General features: G+C 41.7%; 1 protein-coding gene across 3 annotated transcripts in view; it reads left to right on the top strand.

Moving 5' to 3' along the window:
* The window catches only part of snx25 (sorting nexin 25), a 294,956-nt gene that overhangs the window by 109,712 nt on the left and 164,210 nt on the right, over positions 1 to 21,034 (top strand). For all 3 annotated transcript variants that reach the window (XM_063049392.1, XM_063049391.1, XM_063049390.1), the window contains exons 5-6: positions 3,801 to 3,976; positions 20,215 to 20,401. In XM_063049392.1, the coding sequence (XP_062905462.1) occupies positions 3,801 to 3,976; positions 20,215 to 20,401 (363 nt within the window). The remainder of the gene's footprint in view (positions 1 to 3,800; positions 3,977 to 20,214; positions 20,402 to 21,034) is intronic.

The following is a 21,034-nucleotide window of genomic DNA, read 5'->3' as shown; positions in this document are numbered from 1 at the left end:
CAAACCATTGAAGGCTATGGACGAAGTGCTGGTAAATGGTATTGATGGTGATGCTGTATGACTCTTTATCTAGTTATTATCTCATTGCTTTTTAAGTTTCCCGTGTGCCAATTAGCTGCCACAGTTTCTGTATTATATTAAACCTTTATAGGACTTTAAATTTACAACAGACTTCTTCAATCTGCAAACTTTTATTGAGCTGTGATATAAATGGAGGCAGTTAGTGAAATATACTGATCCATGTAAATGATTTAAGATGCAAAATTATATCAATTAATTTTCTCCAGTAATCCCTCTTCTGCCAAGAGTACACTTGCACATTCTCTTCATAGTGTGATTTAATTATTAAATCTATTCAGTGCAGCTTGCTGTAACTGGGCACCATGGCAGCATAGCAGTTAGCACGACATTTTTACAGCTCGGCGCGTCAAAATTTGGAGTTCAATTGCCAGTGCTGTGTGTAAGAAATCTGTCTATCCATCCCATAAGCACGTGCGTTTCCTCCTACATTCCAAAGATGTACCGGTTAGTGGATTAATTGGTCATGGTAATTTGTCCTGTAATTAGGCTGGGATTAAGTTGGGGGGGGGGTTGTTGGGTGGTGCAGCTCATTGTGCCAGAATGGCCTGTTCCATTCAGAAACTCTAAATAAATAAATAAACTGCTCACCAAGGATATCGGCACTCCAGCAATGATTTATCAAGATGACGGAAACATGATATTAAATAAGGTCTTTCACATTTTTAAGAGTGATTGCAAAAAGGTTGAGGTTTAGCCTTGAACATAGATGTGTATAAGAAATTAAATAATCTGTCTTCGTGATCTCCTGCTCAGAAATTGCTTTCAAAGCCTTTTTTGCTGAGCTCACTTTATTTATATATGAAATTATTTACAAAGTCTTCAGTGACACTTTGCTTGAAATGTCAATAAGGGCCAGTCCCCCCCCCCGCCACCAACTCCACCCTCCGCCCAGTTCATAAAGTGAAAAAGCAGAGGCATAAATCTTAGTGAGAGAGAGTAGTTTAATTATAGTCCTGGAAATAAAAACATAAGACAGAGGAGCAGAATTAGGCCATTCTGCCCATCAAGTTTGATCATAACTGATTTGTTTCTGAAACTAGAATAATACGCATTGCTTAAAATTTATTTTGTAGTTAAGAAACCTTTACTTCAATTCAACTGCATTAAAAAAGAAATATAATTTTAAATGTAGATTCGAGCTATTGTTCCTTGAAACATAATATTTTAAACAATTTTATTTGAACTGCTGTCCTGGACTTGAATATTAAGTGAAAATCAACAGCACAAAACTTCCTGACATTTGGCACTAAAGCGAATGTTTTGTATGGAGTTTATTTGTATTACAAATGGAATTTCAGATACAGTTTAACCATAATTTTCTGTTCAGGGCAAAGGAGCAGCTAGCAAGTGGGAGGCTTTTAAAAGGGTCATATCGAGAGTCCAGGGGCAGTATGTTCCTGTTAGGGTGAAGGGTAGCGGGATATCAAGGCTCTGGTAAGAGAATAAGGGGGAATTGTATATCGTGCATGAATACGCAAAGTTTTAGAATAGGCTTAAGAAGGAAATCAGGAGGGTAAAAAGAGGGTATGAGTTGGATATGGCAGGCAGGATTAAAAATAATCTCAAGAAGTTCTTCAGTATTATTATCAGTAAAAAGGTGATTAGGGAGAAACTAGATCCTCTTAAAGGATATCAGAGTTGCATATGCGTGGAGCCGTAGGAGATGGATGAGATTTTAAATAATATCTATTTCTCCAGTGTGTTTACTGAGGAGAATATCATGGATGCCGTGGAAATGAGGATAATAAATAGAGAAATCTTGGGTCATATGTATATTATGAGAAAGGTAGTATTTGCTGCCTTGAAGAGCATTAGGGTGGGCAAATCCCCAGAGCCTTATGGAAACTAGGAATGCATTCATAGAGGCCCTTGTAGAGGTTTGGTTCATTGTTAGCACTGGCAAATTTCCTGAAGACTGGAAGTAGGCTGATGTTTTTCCATTGTTCAAAATGTGTGGTAAGGATAGCATGATCTGGCATTACTTGGACAGTCAAGGCCATGGTGGGAAGCCATGTCTGGTGAATCGTTTGGAGTTTCTCAGAGGTAACTGAGGGGGTAGATGAAGGTAGAACAATGAATGTTGTCTTTGTGAACTTTAGTAAGGTGTTTGACAAGGTTCCATTGGCAGGCTTGTCTGGAAGGTTAGAACCTGTAGGATTCAGGGGGACCTAGTGAGGTGAATTGAGAATTGCCTTAATGATAGGTAGCAGAGGGTGCTGGGTGAAGGCCAGTTCTCTGACTGGATGCCTGTAACCGGCGGGGTGTCCTAGAGGTCAGTATTAGGAACTCTGTTATTCATTATGTATGTAAATGATTTGGACATGAATGTACTTGGCATGATTAGCAAGTTTGCTGATGATACTAAACTAAAGGGTCTAGTTGATGGTGAAGCAGATAACAATGAATTGCAAAGAGATCTTGATGAGCTAGGGCAATGGACTGAGCAGTGGCAAATGTATTTCGATTTGGGTATATCTGACGTATTGTATTTTTTTTGACAGTCCAACCTGGCTACAGCTGACTGTGAATGGCAGAGCACTGATGTGCAACCCACACTAAATGCAGGAGGAACTCAGCAGGCCAGGCAGCATGTATGGGGGAAAAAGTGCAGTCTACGTTTTGGACCAAAATGTTGACTGTACTTTTTTCCATAGACTACAAGAACCTGGAAGTACAAATGTCGAGTTTGCTGTAAGTAGTCATGAAAATAAACAGGATGATGAAGAAGGTGTGTAGTATGCTGGCCTTCATCAATCTGGACATAGAGTTTAGGAGAAGGAACATCATGTTGCAGTATATAACCTGCTGGTGAGGCTGGACTTGGAATATCGTGTACTGTTTTGGTCACCCTGTTACAGGAAAAGTGTTGTCAGGTAGGTACAGAAGTAATTTATGAGGATGCTGCCTAGACTAGAGGGCCTTGGTTATAGGGAGATGTTAGCCATGCTGGATCTTTAGTTCATGGAGTGCAGGAGAATGAAGGGTGACCTCATAGAGATTATAAAATCATGAAGGTATAGATTAGGTAGATGGTCATAGTCTTTTCCCCAGGGTTGGCGAGTCTAAAACTAGAAGGCACAGGTACAGGATAAGAGACTGAAAAGAGACCTGAGTAGTAACTTCTTCATTCAGATGATAGTGACAATTTGGAATGAGCTTCCAGAGGGAGTGGTCAAAGTGGGTATGATTGCATCATTTAAGAGACATTTGGATAGGTACAAGGAGGGGAGGGGCTTGGAGGGTTTTAGACCTAATGTGGGCAACTGTGACTAGTAGGGAAGATGCTGTGGTCGGCATGGGCTAGTTAGGCCAAAGGGCCAGTTTTTGTACAGTATTACTGTGTAACTCTGCGGTCCATTTGAAATCATGACAGAGTGGGCTGAAGAATCTATTTGCGTACCTAAAACTTCTGAATTTCTTGTTCTCTATTTGTTGAGGAGTGTTTTATATGGTTGTTAAATAATACAGAATTGCTTCACTCCCTAATACAGGTCTTCTGCATTGCATGCAGTTTTCGCTTTGTGTCAGCCTCTTAACACAAGCAGTGGCTGTATTGCAGGTTGATATTCCCCTAATTAAAAAAGAAACTTTATAATAATAAAATTTATGGCATGATGAGTGTCTCTGGAAGGGCTTTATTAAAAGCAAAATAATAAATGAGCAATATTCCTCATGTGTGAAATATGTTTCAATGTTTGATGTTGCCTGATTCCTTTTAGACAAGAGGAGCAGCAGCCAAAACCCTTTCCCCTACATCCATGCTTGAAGAGTTTTAAGGATGAGGACCAATTCCTGCGAAAATGCTCACGGGTTCTAGTGCTTTGCCTCTTAACGTCAAAAGATGTCTCATCCCGTAGCCTGCAGATTGTCCTTGCTGAAATATTAGCCATGAAAGGTAAGTGTGTGTCCTTTGAAATTGGGCTGCATACATCAACAAGCAGTTGCCACTATGTTTCAAGTCTCTGTGATCATCCCTCACTTCACTATATCTCCTGATGTTTTAAAGTTTGAACTAAAAATCTAGTGCTCACTAATAAATCACTTCTGTCTAAAGTGATGGCTTTATTTGAAATAGATAATTGAAACGTGCAGGAGCAAATAAAAAAAACGTACTATAAAATCCTTAACACTAATCTGCTGTTAAGTTTTAGTGAAGTTACCTGGAATTCTTGCCTTTATGTGTCAATAAGTAGATGGACAGATATCCTGCAACAGTGGTAACACCTCTGTTCAGGCTAATTATGGGAGTTCATTAGAATTGAAAGTAATTATTTTGGGGAGTATATTCAGAATCAATGTGTGCTTCATGTAACATTTCACTTGACTAAATATATAAATGAACTGTTTGAGTTATGGTTTTGAAAATTGGAGAAACATTTCAGGAAACCTACTTCAGTTGTGTTTTGCAGTGGCAGGAGCCCTCGTGCTTCTTCAGATCCCTGCCTCCCCTGTGGTCGCTCTGTTCTTTTGAATTACTCTTACAGATATGTTTTAAGTATTTTTGTTAAAAATTGGACGGTTAATACATAATGCCATAGAGTTGTTTCTTTTGTCCAGCTTGGTCAGGGCACCATTGCATTTTATTCCAGAATGGACAATTCCTTTTCAATCTTGATTTTGCTCAATGCTCCATTCCTGTATTGGCGGGATTTGTTTTGTGTATTAATGGGTCTCAACACCTGGAATGCGAAATTATTTTGAATGTTTTTCAATTTTATTCCCCAGCTACACTAAGAAGGAAAAAGTTGTATAATGTCTCTTTTTTTTGTCAATGTACAGAATTTTACAATTAGAGTTTTTTTTAAACTTTTAACCTGACGAGGCCCATGTTAAATAAAGCTCTGGATAGCTACGTAGCATATTTTGCATTGGCATGCTATTTTGCTTCAGCAGCAAGACTTGAGGCTATAAACTGCTTTTGAGAGGAAGAATATTAATAATATTGTTTAATTTAAAATATGGTGAGGTACTTTATCAGGCAAATGACCTTGCTTCCCAGACTTGGATTCTGGCTATATTATGTTCATTCTTTGATTCCTGTTCTGCTTCTTCCAGTATCTTCTGGAACTGTGAGCTGCTCTGGTAAAACCTAAGTGTGTACCACATATAAAGACAGTATTTACATGAAGTTCTTTACCCCAGAAGGTATTTCAGACCTGAATACTCAGAAAATTGAGTGAAACTGCATAACCAATTAGACAATTTTTTTGAAATAATCATTGTCCAAGTCCACTGGCTGGACTCGTTTGCTCATTTCAATATATATGTTTTTTTACCCTAAAACCTAAACCAATGTGGATAACTTCACTCACCTCAACTCTGAACTGATTTCACAACCTTCATGCTCACTTTCATGGATTCGACAACTCGTGTTCATAGTATTTTTTTCCATTATTTATACATTTTGTTGTCTTTTATACTTTGGTTTATTATTCTTTATTTATGTATATTTTTGTATAAATTCTATTGTATTTCTTTACTTTCCTGTAAATGCCTGCAAGAAAATGAATCTCAAGTTGACATATAATATTTTGGTAATAAATTTACTTTGACTTTGCCTTTGAATCATTCTCGCCTCAACCATGGCTGGATGTGTGTGTGTATATGTGTAATACACACACACACACACACACACACACACACACACACACACACACACACACACACACACATTTTATTGTCGCCAAACAATTGATACTAGAACGTATAATCATCACAGCGATATTTGATTCTGCACTTCCCACTCCCTGGATTACAAATATTAAATATTAAAAATATTAAAAGTAGTAAAAATTAGTAAATATTAAAAATTTAAATTATAAATCATAAATTGAAAATAGAAAAATGGAAAGTAAGGTAGTGCAAAACAACTGAGAGGCAGGTCCAAATATTTGGAGGGTACGGCCCAGATCCGGGTCAGGATCCGTTCAGCAGTCTTATCACAGTTGGAAAGAAGCTGTTCCCAAATCTGGCCGTATGAGTCTTCAAGCTCCTGAGCCTGGCATTTATAGCGAGAGGATTCGAGTACAGGAGCAGGGAGGTACTACTGCAGTTGTACAAGGCCTTGGTGAGACCACACCTGGAGTATTGTGTGCAGTTTTGGTCCCCTAATCTGAGGAAAGACATCCTTGCCATAGAGGGAGTACAAAGAAGGTTCACCAGATTGATTCCTGGGATGGCAGGACTTTCATATGATGAAAGACTGGATGAACTAGGCTTATTCTCGTTGGAATTTAGAAGATTGAGGGGGGATCTGATTGAAACGTATAAAATCCTAAAGGGATTGGACAGGCTAGATGCAGGAAGATTGTTCCCGATGTTGGGGAAGTCCAGAACGCGGGGTCACAGTTTGAGGATAAAGGGGGAAGCCTTTTAGGACTGAGATTAGGAAAAACTTTTTCACACAGAGAGTGGTGAATCTGTGGAATTCTCTGCCACAGGAAACAGTTGAGGCCAGTTCATTGGCTATATTTAAGAGGGAGTTAGATATGGCCCTTGTGGCTAAAGGGATCAGGGGGTATGGAGGGAAGGCTGGTGCAGGGGTCTGAGTTGGATGATCAGCCATGATCATACTGAATGGCGGTGCAGGCTTGAAGGGCCGAATGGCCTACTCCTGCACCTATTTTCTATGTTTCTATGTTTCTCCCGGAGGGAAAAGGGACGAAAAGTGTGTTGGCTGGGTGGGTTGTGTCCTTGATTATCCTGGCAGCACTGCTCCGACAGCGTGCGGCGTGAAGTGAGTCCACGGACGGAAGATTGGTTTGTGTGATATGCTGCGCCGTGTTCACGATCTTCTGCAGCTTCTTTCGGTCTTGGACAGGACAACTTCCATACCAGGTTGTGATGCACCCTACAAGAATGCTTTCTACGGTGCATCTATAAAAATTAGTGAGATATATACATATACACGCACGCGCACACACACACACACACGCACGCACACGTACACACACACACGCACACATGCACACACACATGCACACACACACACGCACACATACACACACGCACACATACACACACGCGCACACACACGCGCACACACGCACACACACACACACGTACACACATGCACACACGTACACACATGCACACACGTACACACACACGTACACACACGTACACACACGTACACACACGTACACACACATACACACACGAACACACACACGCACACATGTACACACACGCACACGTACACACATGCACACACTCACACACACGTACACACATGCACACATGCACACACACGCACACACACGTACACACATGCACACATGCACACACATACACACACGCACACGTACACACATGCACACACGTACACACACACACACACTCACACACGCACACGTACACATGCACACACACACATGCACACACACACGCACACATACACACACACACGTACACACACGCACACATACACACACACGTACACACATACACACATACACTCACACACACTCACACACACACGTACACACACGCACACACGTACACACATGCACACACGTACACACACGTACACACACGTACACACATGCACACATACACACATGCACACACGTACACACATGCACACACGTACACACATGCACACACGTACACACACGTACACACATGCACACGTACACACACATACACACACGAACACACACACGCACACGTACACACACGCACACATACACACATGCACACATGCACACACACACACGTACACACATGCACACATACACACACACACACACGTACACACATGCATGCACACACACATGCACACATGTACACACTCACACACGTACACACACGTACTGGGAGTAATCCACAGATTACTATCTTGGAGTTCCTGGTCTTCAGCCTCTTCTCTAACTCCCTATGCTCACTGCGCAGGATCTTTTGATCTGAGACATCTTGGACTCTAGCACCTGGGAGGCATTACATCATCCTGGCTTCCCTCTCACAGCCGCAGAATATGCTGACTGTCCCCCATAACTATTGAGTCTTCTGTCACTATCACGCTGTCTGACTTTACCCTTACCTGCTGAGCCTAAGAGCTAGCCACCGTGCCACTGGTCTGGCTGCAGCTAGTCATCATCATTATGTGTCTTGTATGACATGGGCTATCGTGGTCTATGACCATGATTGTTCCTGGCAAAGTTTTCTACAGAAGTGGCTTGCCATTGCTTTCTTCTGGGTAGTGTCTTAACAAGACAGGTGACCCCAGCCATTATCAATAGCCTTCAGAGATTGTCTGTCTGGAATCAATGGTCGCATAGCTTAGGACTAGTCATACAACAGCTAATCCTATGACCATCAACCTCCTGTGCTCCCATGGCTTCATGTGTACCTGATCAGGGGCTTAGCAGGTGCTATACCTTGGCCAAGGGTGACCTGCAGGCTAGTGGAGGGAAGGAGAACCTTGCACCTCCTTTGATAAAGATGTATCTTCACCCTGCCACCAAGGCTGCTGCCGCTTTGCCCTAATAAGTCATCTCCTGGCAGTTCTTAAATGGGTATACTTGTTGCTGAGAGAAATAGCCACAGGGAACCCGGCACTGACTGCTGATTCCTCTCACTTACCCTGGTGGTCACTCATCTATTATCTGAAGATTGCACTCTGGGTGTGACCACCTCAGTAAAAATCTCATTGATGAGCTTTTCAGCTTCCTGGCTGGTGCTGAGTACATTCAGCTGCAGCTCCACTTCCTTGACCTTGTCAGTCAGGAGCTGAAGTTGGGTGTACTTCCTGCACATGTAGTCATCAAGGAAACTGCAAGGTTCCCAGAAATCACACATTTTTCTCACAGAAGTAGTATTCTACTGCCTGACCTACCATCCTGCCTACACTTGTTAAACAGTATCTCTAACTTCTCAAGCTTAAGTCCTAGCCTCTGCCTGTTCTGGCCCCCCTGTTGAGCCAAACCATGACCACTCGAACACTTTCCCATTCATACAATGGCCACTCTGCTTACACCTCACTTCTTTTTATTGGCCCCTGCTGAATGCCTAAAAGATCATGATGATTGCAGCTCGCCAAAAAGTTCTGAAATGCTCCAATGCAGCCTCACCAGTGAATGACCTCTCACAGTGATTGCAGCCCACTGATAAAGGGCTAATAACATTCTGAAGAATCTGCCTCACCCTGCTCATGGATTGTTTGTCTCACTCCAGTCAAAGAGGAGGCTATGTAGCATCCACGCCAGGACCATCAGACTCATAAACAGTTATTTACACCAAGCAGTATGGCTGATCCATACCTTCACCCACTCACCCACCCTTCCATGGCCCCAACCACCACTACTGTATCACTTTCTGTCTGAGTCTCCTTTTGTACAGACACTCTTGTGCCAAGCTTCACTTTGTGGACCTACAATCAACCTATGTATATAAGCTATCTTACATATGTATTTATATTTATTGTGTTTTTTGTTATTATTGTGCTCCTTGTCTTACTGTGTTTTTTTGTGTGGAGTAATAATTATTTCGTTCCTCTTTATACTTGTGTACTGGAAATGACATTAAACAATCTTGAATACTGTGTTGGAATGTCCATTGGGTGAAGGGCATATGAGCAAGATGAATTTTGAGATGAAAATGGATAGGATTTCCTGATCTGCTTGACCTCAAACTGTGCCACTCTGTCAGTCAACTGCCCAATGGGGATGCTCAGCCTCACGTTCTTTGGTTTTCACTTCAGTTACTCTACAGAAACATAATGGCATTACCTAAAACTCTTCAGTGTTGATCCTTGGAAAAAGTTCAAAGAATAGAAATATGAAATAGAACAGCAATTTCTGGAGATACCGAACAGCATACATGGAAAGGGAAATAGAATGGAATAGATTTTTACAAGAGGAAGAGTGAAAAGAAATATAGTTGAGATAATGGTGGGAATCCTGTATGTTTGTAACTGATGTTAATCACTCACCCTTCCCCTAAGGTGGAGAAGGTGATCTGAAAGGGAAGGGAAGAATCTGGGAAGGATCACGTGAAGCAGCATGGCAGCAAAATTTATGAGTTCGTTCTGAGTGCAGGGAGAAGTACCAATGCGCTTATTGTATGCCAGGGAAAAGACTCTTGTAGGATTGAAGTGCAGTCTGTTCCACTCACCCCATTAAAGGATGTGTGTAGCTTGGTGCTCGTGATTTTTACATAGCCAGTCTTCAGCCTGAGGAGAGTGAGTGGAATTGAAGGAGAAGTTGTTCAATGTGAGAATGAGTTTTCCCAGGAGGATGAGTTGGTGGAAGGAAACCATTTGGCATTTTGGCTGTACAAAGGAAAAAAAAAGTGGGGTGCTTTATAGTGTGGGATGGATGTGTATAGCGAATATTTACCCATGGTAAAGATGAAGCATTTGGGACCAGGGAAATGGAAACTTTAGTGTCAGAGACATCACAAGGTTCTCAAATACAAGTGGGTAGGGACTGGACCAGTGGAGAAAGAATGGAGTTGAAGTTGGAAGAAGTTTAGTGGTGCAAAAGCAGGCTGAAACAATGGGTGTGCATGGACAATTCTACTTGTGGATATTAGGCAGGAGGTAGAAGGAAGTTGTGAAGTGCTGAGAGGCTACAAGCCTGAACCAGGAGTGTTTGGTTCAGGGGAAGTTATAAGGATGTGTTAGAGAACTGATGTTTGGCCTTAGAGATCAGTTAGAGATAGAAATAAATGTGTCAGACCACAACAGAAAGAAATTTTGTCAGTGCCTTTGAAGACAATGTCAGTGTTTGTCCTTGGTGAGCAGAGTACTGTAAGTTCGAAGGTGGTAAAGGGTGGTCAAGGGGACTGGAGTCCCATCAGTAAATAACAATGACTAGATTTGTATCACACAAGAGGCCAGGGTGTTAAGAGGTCTTGGTGGATTGGGAATTCTGGAAACAGGAAAAAGTCATCAGTCTTGGGTGAAGGAAAAAATTCTTGTCTCCCCACCTTGATAAATTCCAAGCATGACGTGACACTGAACTCTTCTTCCACTCTCTCAGGCAAGGGATTGGATGTGGAGACCGAGGTAGATCGGAAGAGTATGATGTCATACTGTGCTTGGAATTTTTTAAGGTGGAGAAATAGGAGAATGAAGCTGAGGACTGATCATTTGGGATTAGAGACAAGAAACTCTGACTGTCTACCGAAAACATGGCCAATGATAAAACTAGGCAGAGAGGTATGGTTAGTGAAAAGTAAGGTGGGGGTGGTCAGGAGGGATAAGTGGAATTAGTTCTTGGCGTTTGCAATCCTTGATATTTGAATGGAAGGAAAAAATGTTGCCTACTGCAGCACCGAGTGAGGGGGAGAATACAGTGGCATGCCACTTTAAGACAGAGTAGGTGAATGTTATTGCAGAGGGTGGTCAAGAGTGTATACGTACCAATATATGGAATTAAGCATGGATCTCAGGATGAGATGAAAACAGTGCCTTGAGAAACGCTGAAGGATATGACATACCTGTGATCCTGGATTAGCTCTAATCCTTACTTACTATAGGATGTTGAGGATTTGACCTGATTTAGTTCTTCTGTGTCACAACAACGCAATTCTTAACTGAATCGTAAAAGTTTATCAATAAAATGCAGCTTTTGACATTACAAATAACAATGCTCTGGCTGTCATCAGTTTAGTGAGCTTGACTTGACACATTGTTCAAACTAGTTGCCTGCTCCTCATATCTACTTGCATGCACCTATCCCAGGTGTAAAGGACCAGGCTTATGGACTGCCTATATCCTTGTGAATGGTGGCAGTGTGATGCTCAGGCCCTGACCTCTGAATACTGTGATGGACTATTGCTTTTGTCAAAGCCTATACTGTAGCTGCTTGAATAATTTTTATACGTCTTTAACATTCACATTGTTGTCAATTATTTAAAAATAAATAATTTAATACAGACAATTAAAATTGATTAAAATGCTTATTTTAAAGAAAATATCTACTCTTTGATTTGTAGTTCATGTGTTAATCACCCCACTGAAGGGAATTAGATCCTTTGCCTTGAGTAACCTGATGATTGATTCTTTAGGTTAATTCTACCGGGAAGACTAAGTGTCGCTATAGTATTGCACATGAGTCTTAACAATGACAGTGGACTTTATAGCACGTGTGCTTAAATCTGTGACTTCCTCCAACTGGAATGTTTGAAGATAGCCAGGAAGATTGTCCTATTAATTGTAGGATGTTTATTTATTTTTTTAGTGATACAGCGTGGAGTTGGCCCCTCCAGCCCTTCCAGCCGTGCCACCCTAGCAACCCCACAACACTGATTTTTACCTTAACCTAATCACGGGACAATTTACAAGGACCAAGTAACCTACTTGGTATTTCTTTGGACTGTGGGAGGGAACTAGAGCATGTGGGGAAAACCCATGCATTTCACAGGAAGGATGTACAGATGTAAATTCTAGTAAGTCACAATTGGCCTAATTCTTTCATCCCAGGAATCAATCTTTTAAAATTACATTCTACAGCATGTACATCCCTCCTTGAATAAGAAAGTCTAACCTACCCACACTACACAAGGTGTAGTCTCATCAAAGTCCTCTTTCACCCTTTCACTATAAAGATGAACATACAGTTTGTCACTTTAATTGCCTGCTGTTTCTGCATACTTAGTTTCATTTTCACTGACTAGTGTACTAGAATATCTAGGTCTCATTACACTTCATCAATCCTAATCTATTCTCCTATCAGATAACCTGCCTTTCTGTTTGTGCCACAAAAGAAGATAACTTCATTTCTGTCCACGTTACACTCCGTCTGCAATACATACACCTATTAAGTCAGCCTGTCAGAAGCAATCTAGACTCCAGAGCCTCTGCATTCTCCTCAGAAATTGTGTTTTATCCAACTTTATGCATTCACATACTTGGAGGTATCCAATTTATTCCCTTGTTTAAATTTAGTATATTGTGAATAGTTGTGGTCTAACCACTGAACTGTGTGCCAATTGACAAAGGAGACATATTACTACTCTTTCCCGTTTATGAACCATTTCCCTGTCCCTGTCTATACACTTAATATATTGTAATTTTGTACACTAACATATCATTTATGTCGGGGAGTGGCCTTGTCGAGGGAAGTGCCTTGTGAGAAAAGTGCAAGTCTTTGTCCTCAGCGAAGAGGCTGAGGAAGGAGACTACGCCACAGTTGGTGAGGGTGAGAAGTGGTGAAGAAATGACCGCTAGGCTGAGTCAGTGTGCTGCGTGCATGATGTGGGAGGTCAGGGACTCTGATGGTGCCTCTGGCTCCTACAATTGTGGAAAATGTGTCCAGATTTAGCTTCTGAAGGGCCATGTTGCAGCACTGGAGAAGCAACTGGATGATCTCAGATTTATATGGGAAAACGAGAGTTTTCTGGACAGGACCTGCAGCGAGGTTGTTACACTGAGGATACCAGAAGAGAGAAGGGGGGCGACAATGAAGAAGGAAAGGATGTTTGAAGTACCGGAGACCCCAGGGGATGTACCACTCATAAACAGGTTCACCCTCTTGGAAGCTGTTGGGACAGAAGACACTGCCAGCCTGAGAGGCGGTCAGGTCTGCGAGTCGAAAATTGGCTCTGAACAAAGCCAAGTAGACAGACGTCAGGCAGAGCCGTGGTAGTAGGGGACTCCATAGTGAGAGGTACAGAAAGGGGTTTCTGCGGCAACAGGCGAGATTTAAGGATGGTGTGTTGCCTCCCTAGTGCCAGGATCCAGGACGTCACGGACCGGGTGCAGGGAATCCCCAAGGGTGAGGGTGAACATCCGGAAGTGGTGGTGCATGTCGGCACAAATGACGTGGGGAAGAAGAGGAAAGACATTCTACAGCGTGACTTTAGAGAACTCGGAAGAAGGCTGAAAAGCAGGGCTTCCAGGGTGGTTATCTCCGGTTTGCTTCCAGTTCCTCGTGCTGAAGAGGGCAGGAACAGGGAGATAATGGATCTGAATGTGTGGCTGAGGAACTGGTGCAGGAAGCAAGGATTTACATTCTTGGACCACTGGGGTATGTTTTGTGGTAAGGATGAATTGTACAAAAGGGACGGGTTGCACCTTAATGGGCGGGGGACCAGAATTCTGGCAGGCAGGTTTGCCACTGCAACATGGGTGTGTTTAAACTAAGTAGTGGGAGGGAGGGAACAAACTGGAAATATAAGGATGGAGTTAAAGGGAAAGTGAGAATAGGGAAAGTTAAGAAAGACAACAGAATCGACGGAGCAGAAAGCTCGAGAAGGGATTGTACAGTATGGCCAAGTGAAATAGGAATTGATATGGGAGGTGAGGGGAGTAATGAATTAAAAGTATTACATATGAATGCACGGAGTATAAGAAATAAAGTGGATGAGCTTGAGGCACAGTTGGAAATTGGTAAGTATGATGTTGTGGGAATAACAGAGACATGGCTTCAAGTGGACAGGGCCTGGGAATGAATATTCAAGGGTATACGTCCTATCGAAAGGACAGTCTGATGGGCAGAAGGGGTGGGCTGGCTCTGTTGGTGAGGAATGATATTCAGTCCCTTGCGAGGGGGACATAGAATCAGGAGACGTAGAGTCAGTATGGATAGAACTGAGAAATTCTAAGGGTAGAAAGACCCTAATGGGAGTTATCTACAGGCCCCCGAACAGTAGCCTGGATGTAGGGTGTAAGTTGAATCAAGAGTTAAAATTGGCATGTCGCAAAGGTAATGCTACCGTTGTTATGGGGGATTTCAACATGCAGGTAGACTGGAAGAATCAGGTTGGTACTGGACCTCAAGAAAGGGAGTTTGTGGAGTGACTCTGAGATGGATTCTTAGAACAGCTTGTACTGGAGCCTACCAGAGAGAAGGCAGTTCTAGATTTAGTGTCGTGCAATGAACTGGATTTGATAAGGGACCTTGAGGTACAGGAGCTATTAGGAGGTAGTGACCATAATAGGATAAGTTTTAATCTACAATTTGAGAGGGAGAAGGGAAAATCGGAAGTGTCAGTATTACAGTTGAACAAAGGGAACTATGGTGCTATGAGGGAGGAGCTGGCCAAAGTTCAATGGAACAGTACCCTAGTGAGGATGACAGTGGAACAACAATGGCAGGTATTTCTGGGAATAAAGCAGAAGGTGCAGGATCAGTTCATTCCAAAGAGGAAGAAAGATCCTAAGGGGAGTAAGGGGAGGCCGTGGCTGACAAGAGAAGTAATGGACAGTATAAAAATAAAAGAGAAGAAGTATAACATAGCAAAGACGAGTGGGAAGCCGGAGGATTGGAAAACTTTTAAAGAGCAACAGAAGATAACTAAAAAGGTAATACGCGAAGAAAAAATGAGGTACGAAGGTAAACTGGCCAAGAATATAAAGGAGGATAGTAAAAGCTTCTTTAGGTATGTGAAAAGGAAAAAGATAGTTAAGACCAAAGTTGGGCCCTTGAAGACAAAAGGGTGAATTTATTATGGGGAACAAGGAAGTGGCAGACGAGTTGAACAGGTACGTTGGATCTGTCTTCACTAGGGAAGACGCAAACAATCTCCCAGATATAATAGTGGCCAAAGGACCTAAGGTAATGGATGAACTGAAGGAAATTTATATTAGGCAGGAAATAGTGTTGGATAGACTGTGGGGTCTGAAGGCTGATAAGTCCCCGGGACCTGATGGTCTGCATCCCAGGGTACTTAAGGAGGTGGCTTTAGAAATCGTGGACGCATTGGTAATCATTTTCCAATGTTCTATAGATTCGGGATCAGTTCCTGTGGATTGGAAGGTGGCTAATGTTGTCCCACTTTTCGAGAAAGGAGGGAGAGAGAAAACAGGGAATTATAGACCGGTTAGCCTGATGTTAGTGGTGGGAAAGATGCTGGAGTCAATTATAAAAGATGAAATTACAACACATTTGGATGGTAGTAACAGGATAGGTCCGAGTCAGCATGGATTTATGAAAGGGAAAGCGTGCTTGACTAGCCTTCTGGAATTTTTTGAGGATGTAACTATGAAAATGGACAAGGGAGAGCCAGTGGATGTAGTGTACCTGGACTTTCAGAAAGCCTTTGATAAAGATCCACACAGGAGATTAGTGGGCAAAATTAGGGCACATGGTATTGGGGACAGAAAATTGGCTGGCTGACAGGAAACGAAGAGTAGCAATTAACGGGTCCCTTTTGGAATGGCAGGCGGTGACCAGTGGGGTACCGCAGGGTTCAGTGCTGGGACCGCAGCTGTTTACAATATACATTAATGATTTAGATGAAGGGATTAAAAGTAATATTAGCAAATTTGCAGATGACACAAAGCTGGGTGGCAGTGTGAAATGTGAGGAGGATGTCATGAGAATGCAGGGTGACTTGGACAGGCCGGGTGAGTGGGTGGATACATGGCAGATGCAGTTTAATGTGGATAAATGTGAAGTTATCCACTTTAGTGGTAAGAACAGGAAGGCAGATTATTATCTAAATGGAGTCAAGTTAGGAAAAGGGGAAGTACAATGAGATCGAGGTGTTCTTGTACATCAGTCACTAAAAGCAAGCATGCAAGTACAGCAGGCAGTGAAGAAACCTAATGGCATGCTGGCCTTCATAACAAGGGGAATTGAGTATAAGAGCAAAGAGCTGTATAGGGCCCTGGTGAGACCACACCTGGAGTATTGTGTGCAGTTTTGGTCTCCAAATTTGAGGAAGGACATTCTTGCTATTGAGGGAGTGCAGCGTAGGTTCACAAGGTTAGTTCCCGGGATGGCTGGACTGTCATATGTTGAAAGATTGGAGCGACTGGGCTTGCATACAATGGAACTTAGAAGGATGAGAGGGGATCTGATTGAAACATATAAGATTATTAAGGGATTGGACGCACTGGAGGCAGAAAGCATGTTCCCGCTGATGGGTGAGTCCAGAACCAGAGGCCACAGTTTAAGAATAAGGGGTAGGCCATTTAGAACGGAGTTGAGGAAAAACTTTTTCACCCAGAGAGTTGTGGATATGTGGAATGCTCTGCCCCAGAAGGCAGTGGAGGCCAAGTCTCTGGATGTTTTCAAGAAAGAGATGGGTAGAGCTCTTTAAGATAGCGGAATCTAAGGTTATGGGGATAAGGCAGGAACTGGACACTGATTGTGGATGATCAGCCATGATCACAGTGAATGGTGGTGCTGGCTCAAAGGGCTGAATGGCCTACTCCTGCACCTATTGTCTATTGTCTATATGGGAGCTTGTTGAAACCTGAAAGACCATATATGTCACATCCTTTGGTTCATCTCCATCCACTTTAGTTACAACCCCTAGAAAATTCTTGGATCTATAGCAACAAACACAACATGTAGGAGAAACTCAGCAGGCCAGGCAGCATCGATGAATCAAATCAACAGTTGATGTTTTAGGCTAAGACCCTCCTTCAGGACTGGAAAGGAAGGGGGAAAACACCTGAATAAAAAGGTGGGGGGAAGGGAAGGGCAGGAAGATAGATAGACAAGTGAAGCCCAGCAGGTAGGAAAGGCAAGTGGTTGAAGAAGAAGGAATCTGATAGGAGAGGAGAGTGGACTATAGGAGAATGGGAGGAAGGAGGGGACCCAGGTGGAGGTGATGGGCAGATGAGCAGAGTTAAGAAGCAAGAGTGGGAAATAGAAGAAAGGGAGAGGGATTTTTTTTAGCTGGAAGGCGAAACAATGTTTATTGCATCATGTTAGAGGCTATTTAGAATATAAGGTGTTGCTTCTCCACACTGACGGTGGCCTCATCGTAACACAAGAAGAGATCATGGACTGACATGTCAGAATGTGAATTAAAATGTTTGGGCACTGGGAAGTTCTGATTTTAGCAGATGGGCGGAGGTGCTTGATGGAGCCATCCCCCAATTTACGATGGGTCTGACAATGAAGTTGAGGCCGCATCAGGAACACTAGACACAATGGACAACTCCAGCAGATTGTCTATGCTGGCATTGACAAGTCCTGTCACTCTTTTCCAAATCTTCCTCTATTATATCTTTTGTAATGTCTACCATCATTTCCCCTCCATTAGTTTTCTCCTCAACATGCATAGAAATAATTGGTTGCAAATTGCTTAGATATTTTCAACCTGGATAAAGCTGAGTTTGTTTTCAAAATAAATATGAAAATGGCTTTGACTAAATGCCTATGATCAATGTAATGACTTAATAAATCTCAAAGCAGACAGAACAGAGGTATTAAATAGGTAGTGCAAAAAACAGAAAAATCTAGCAAGGTTGTGTTCATGGGCTCAATGTCCATTCAGAATTCGGGTGTCAGAGGGGAAAAGGCTATTCCTGAATGGTTGAGTGTGTGCCTTCAGGCTCCTGTACTTCCTTCCTGATGGTAGCGATGAGAACAAGCCATGACCTGGGTGATGGGGTCCTCAATGATAGGTGCTGCCTTGTTGAGGCATCACTTCTTGATACTAATGTGCCCATGATGCTGACTACGTTTACAACTCTCTGCAGCTTACTTTGATCCTGTGCAGTAGCCTCTTCCTCCTCCCCCCCAATACCCCCACCCCCCAATACCAGTGGGAAATGCAGCCAGTTGGAATGCTCTCCATGGTACATCTGTACAAACTTTTGATTGTTTTAGATGACGTACCAAATCTCCTCAAACTCCAAATGAGATCTAGCCACTGTCATGCCTTATTTATAGCTGCATAGATATGTTGGGTCCAGGTTAGATCCTTAGAGATATTGACACCCAGGAACTTGAAATTGCTCACTCTAACATATGAGGAAAGTTGAGTAATGTGGACTCTTCCTCCTTTTCACTCTTCCCCTTTTGCCTCCCTTCCCCCTCAAAGCCCATCAATCAGTTTTTGCTTTTCAGTTATTTGGTTCATGTTTTCATTATTTTGGATTTTATAATGCATATGAACATGTTTATAAAATACTAAAACCTAAATATTTTGGCAGTTAACAAATTTGGGATCATTTTCTCGATTAAAACTTCACTTTTACAATTTGGAAATAGATTTTTCTGGGCAGTATATTCATTTTAATAGATTCAATCCTTGAACTCAGACCAAGAAAAGGAATTAGATATCATCTTGTTATATCTTCCTTAATTTTTTTACTGCTGGTGGCTAGTAAAAAGACCCATACCAGGAAATGGTTATCACAGGAGAGCCCAACTTTAAATGTATGGATGGAAATTACAATGGACATTTACAAAATGGAGAAGATAACGGCATCTGTTAATCATAAGTTGGAACAATTTTATTCATACTGGAAAAAATGGTTTAACTACATTACACCTCATGATTTATGACAAATATGATTATATGATATATATGTACAGTGTCTGAAATACATCTTATGGAAATGTTTGTTTGATGATGAAATTCAATAAAAAATAAATTATAAAAAAAGGAAATAAATTTTTCCTTAAGTTTTACTTATCATCAATACACTGGCTTTCTACACAGACAGCATTTTGCAACTTGTTTTATAAAAAAATCCTTTTAATATGCTTTTAATATACATCCTTTTAATATATTTGAATGGAAACTTTAAGTTTGATCAATATAGAAGTAAGTTTATACTAAATAATAAGCATTTCAAGTTAATTTTGATCCATCAACTTTGTGTAACCTGGTTTTAAAGCTTACTTATACTTTGGTCAAAATGCTAGAAATACTCAGAAGGCCAAACGGCATCTGTGAAAAGAGAAATAAGATGATGTTTCATGTGGGAAAAAAACTTTAATCAGAACCATCTAAGACTTAAGGCCTTGCTTGCAACATGTTTTTCTTTACAAATGAGTGCAAAAAGAAATCACACAAGCACAATTGATTTTTTTACTTGCAACCATATTAGGCAAATTCCACTGAAACCACAGTGGATTTAAGTGGAAACTTCAGGCCATTGGCTGCAGACTCTGACCCTTTGTTTGCCTCTGCTACAGCCAGGCTGTCAGTGCTGGTCAAACTCAAATAGAAATAGTAAATGCTGACTGATCTGAGTGTTCCCAACATTTTCTGTTCTTATTTCAGGTTTCCAACATCTGCCATTTCTTCATTTTCACTTCTCGTCAAATTCATGCCTTTCTGGGAGGGGATATGGAAACAAAAGCTAGTTCATGTTCTTTAGGCATAATTGATAAAAAAAAATTAGAAATTCTGCTCTTTTTGAGTATCGAATTGCAAATCGATTTAGAGCTGTGTTTAGGACTGCCTCCATTCTAAACTTGAGTTTGTTGTTCACAGTACTAAAACCAATGGTAGAACTGCTAAGTGACCCTGACTACATTAATCGAATGCTGCTAACCCAGATGGAACGCAGGGAGCAAGTGAATGAACATCACAAGAAGGCCTACACTTATGCCCCTTCCTATGAGGAGTTCATCAAACTTATCAACGGCAGCTGTGATGTGGAATTTTTAAAGCAGCTGAGGTAATAATAACCTTTCCATGTTTGCAACAACCACTTTTTGGCTGTAATTAGTGTCACTGTGACTACTAGTTTTACCAAGGTTTTAAACTCCTTCATGGCTCTGCACCTGTTTTCTTGCTTAAGCATTTGAGTATTGTGAAGTATATTGTACCACTTACTACGTCTGCCCAGGCCTAGGGAGCCGGTGTCGGGCAAAAGAAATATATTGTACAAATACAAAAAGGTGTTAAGTGTGGAGTTCCATTAATGTACGATTTCCATTTATTTGATATCAGTGCAATCTGTGAGAAAATGGCTGAACAAGCAACTACTGTATAGAGAGAATAAAAGCATACTGTAACTTTGGTGTGATACACATAAGATTATGATTACCATGAACCTCTGTACCAGTTCATGATCTGAATGGACTGGATCACTCCTGACCTAAAACCAGCATGGCAGTAGATCAATTCTGCTCATGATTCTGGTTAGGAGAATTTTGAATTGGTTCATTTTTGGTGTCTTTTTTGTGAGCAGCCCTTGGGATTGTGGATGATTTGCCTCTACTCTGTTTTTATGTGTTCTGAGATGATTGATGAGGCCAGTGTGGGAACCAGACTTCTGCAAGTAGGATGGTGAATTTCTGATCTGGCA

This window comes from Mobula hypostoma, chromosome 5 (assembly GCF_963921235.1).
Source record: "Mobula hypostoma chromosome 5, sMobHyp1.1, whole genome shotgun sequence".
In the NCBI taxonomy this organism is placed as follows: domain Eukaryota; kingdom Metazoa; phylum Chordata; class Chondrichthyes; order Myliobatiformes; family Myliobatidae; genus Mobula; species Mobula hypostoma.
The sequence above is the reverse complement of the archived record's forward strand: the minus strand, read 5'-3'. Positions and strand labels throughout refer to the sequence as shown.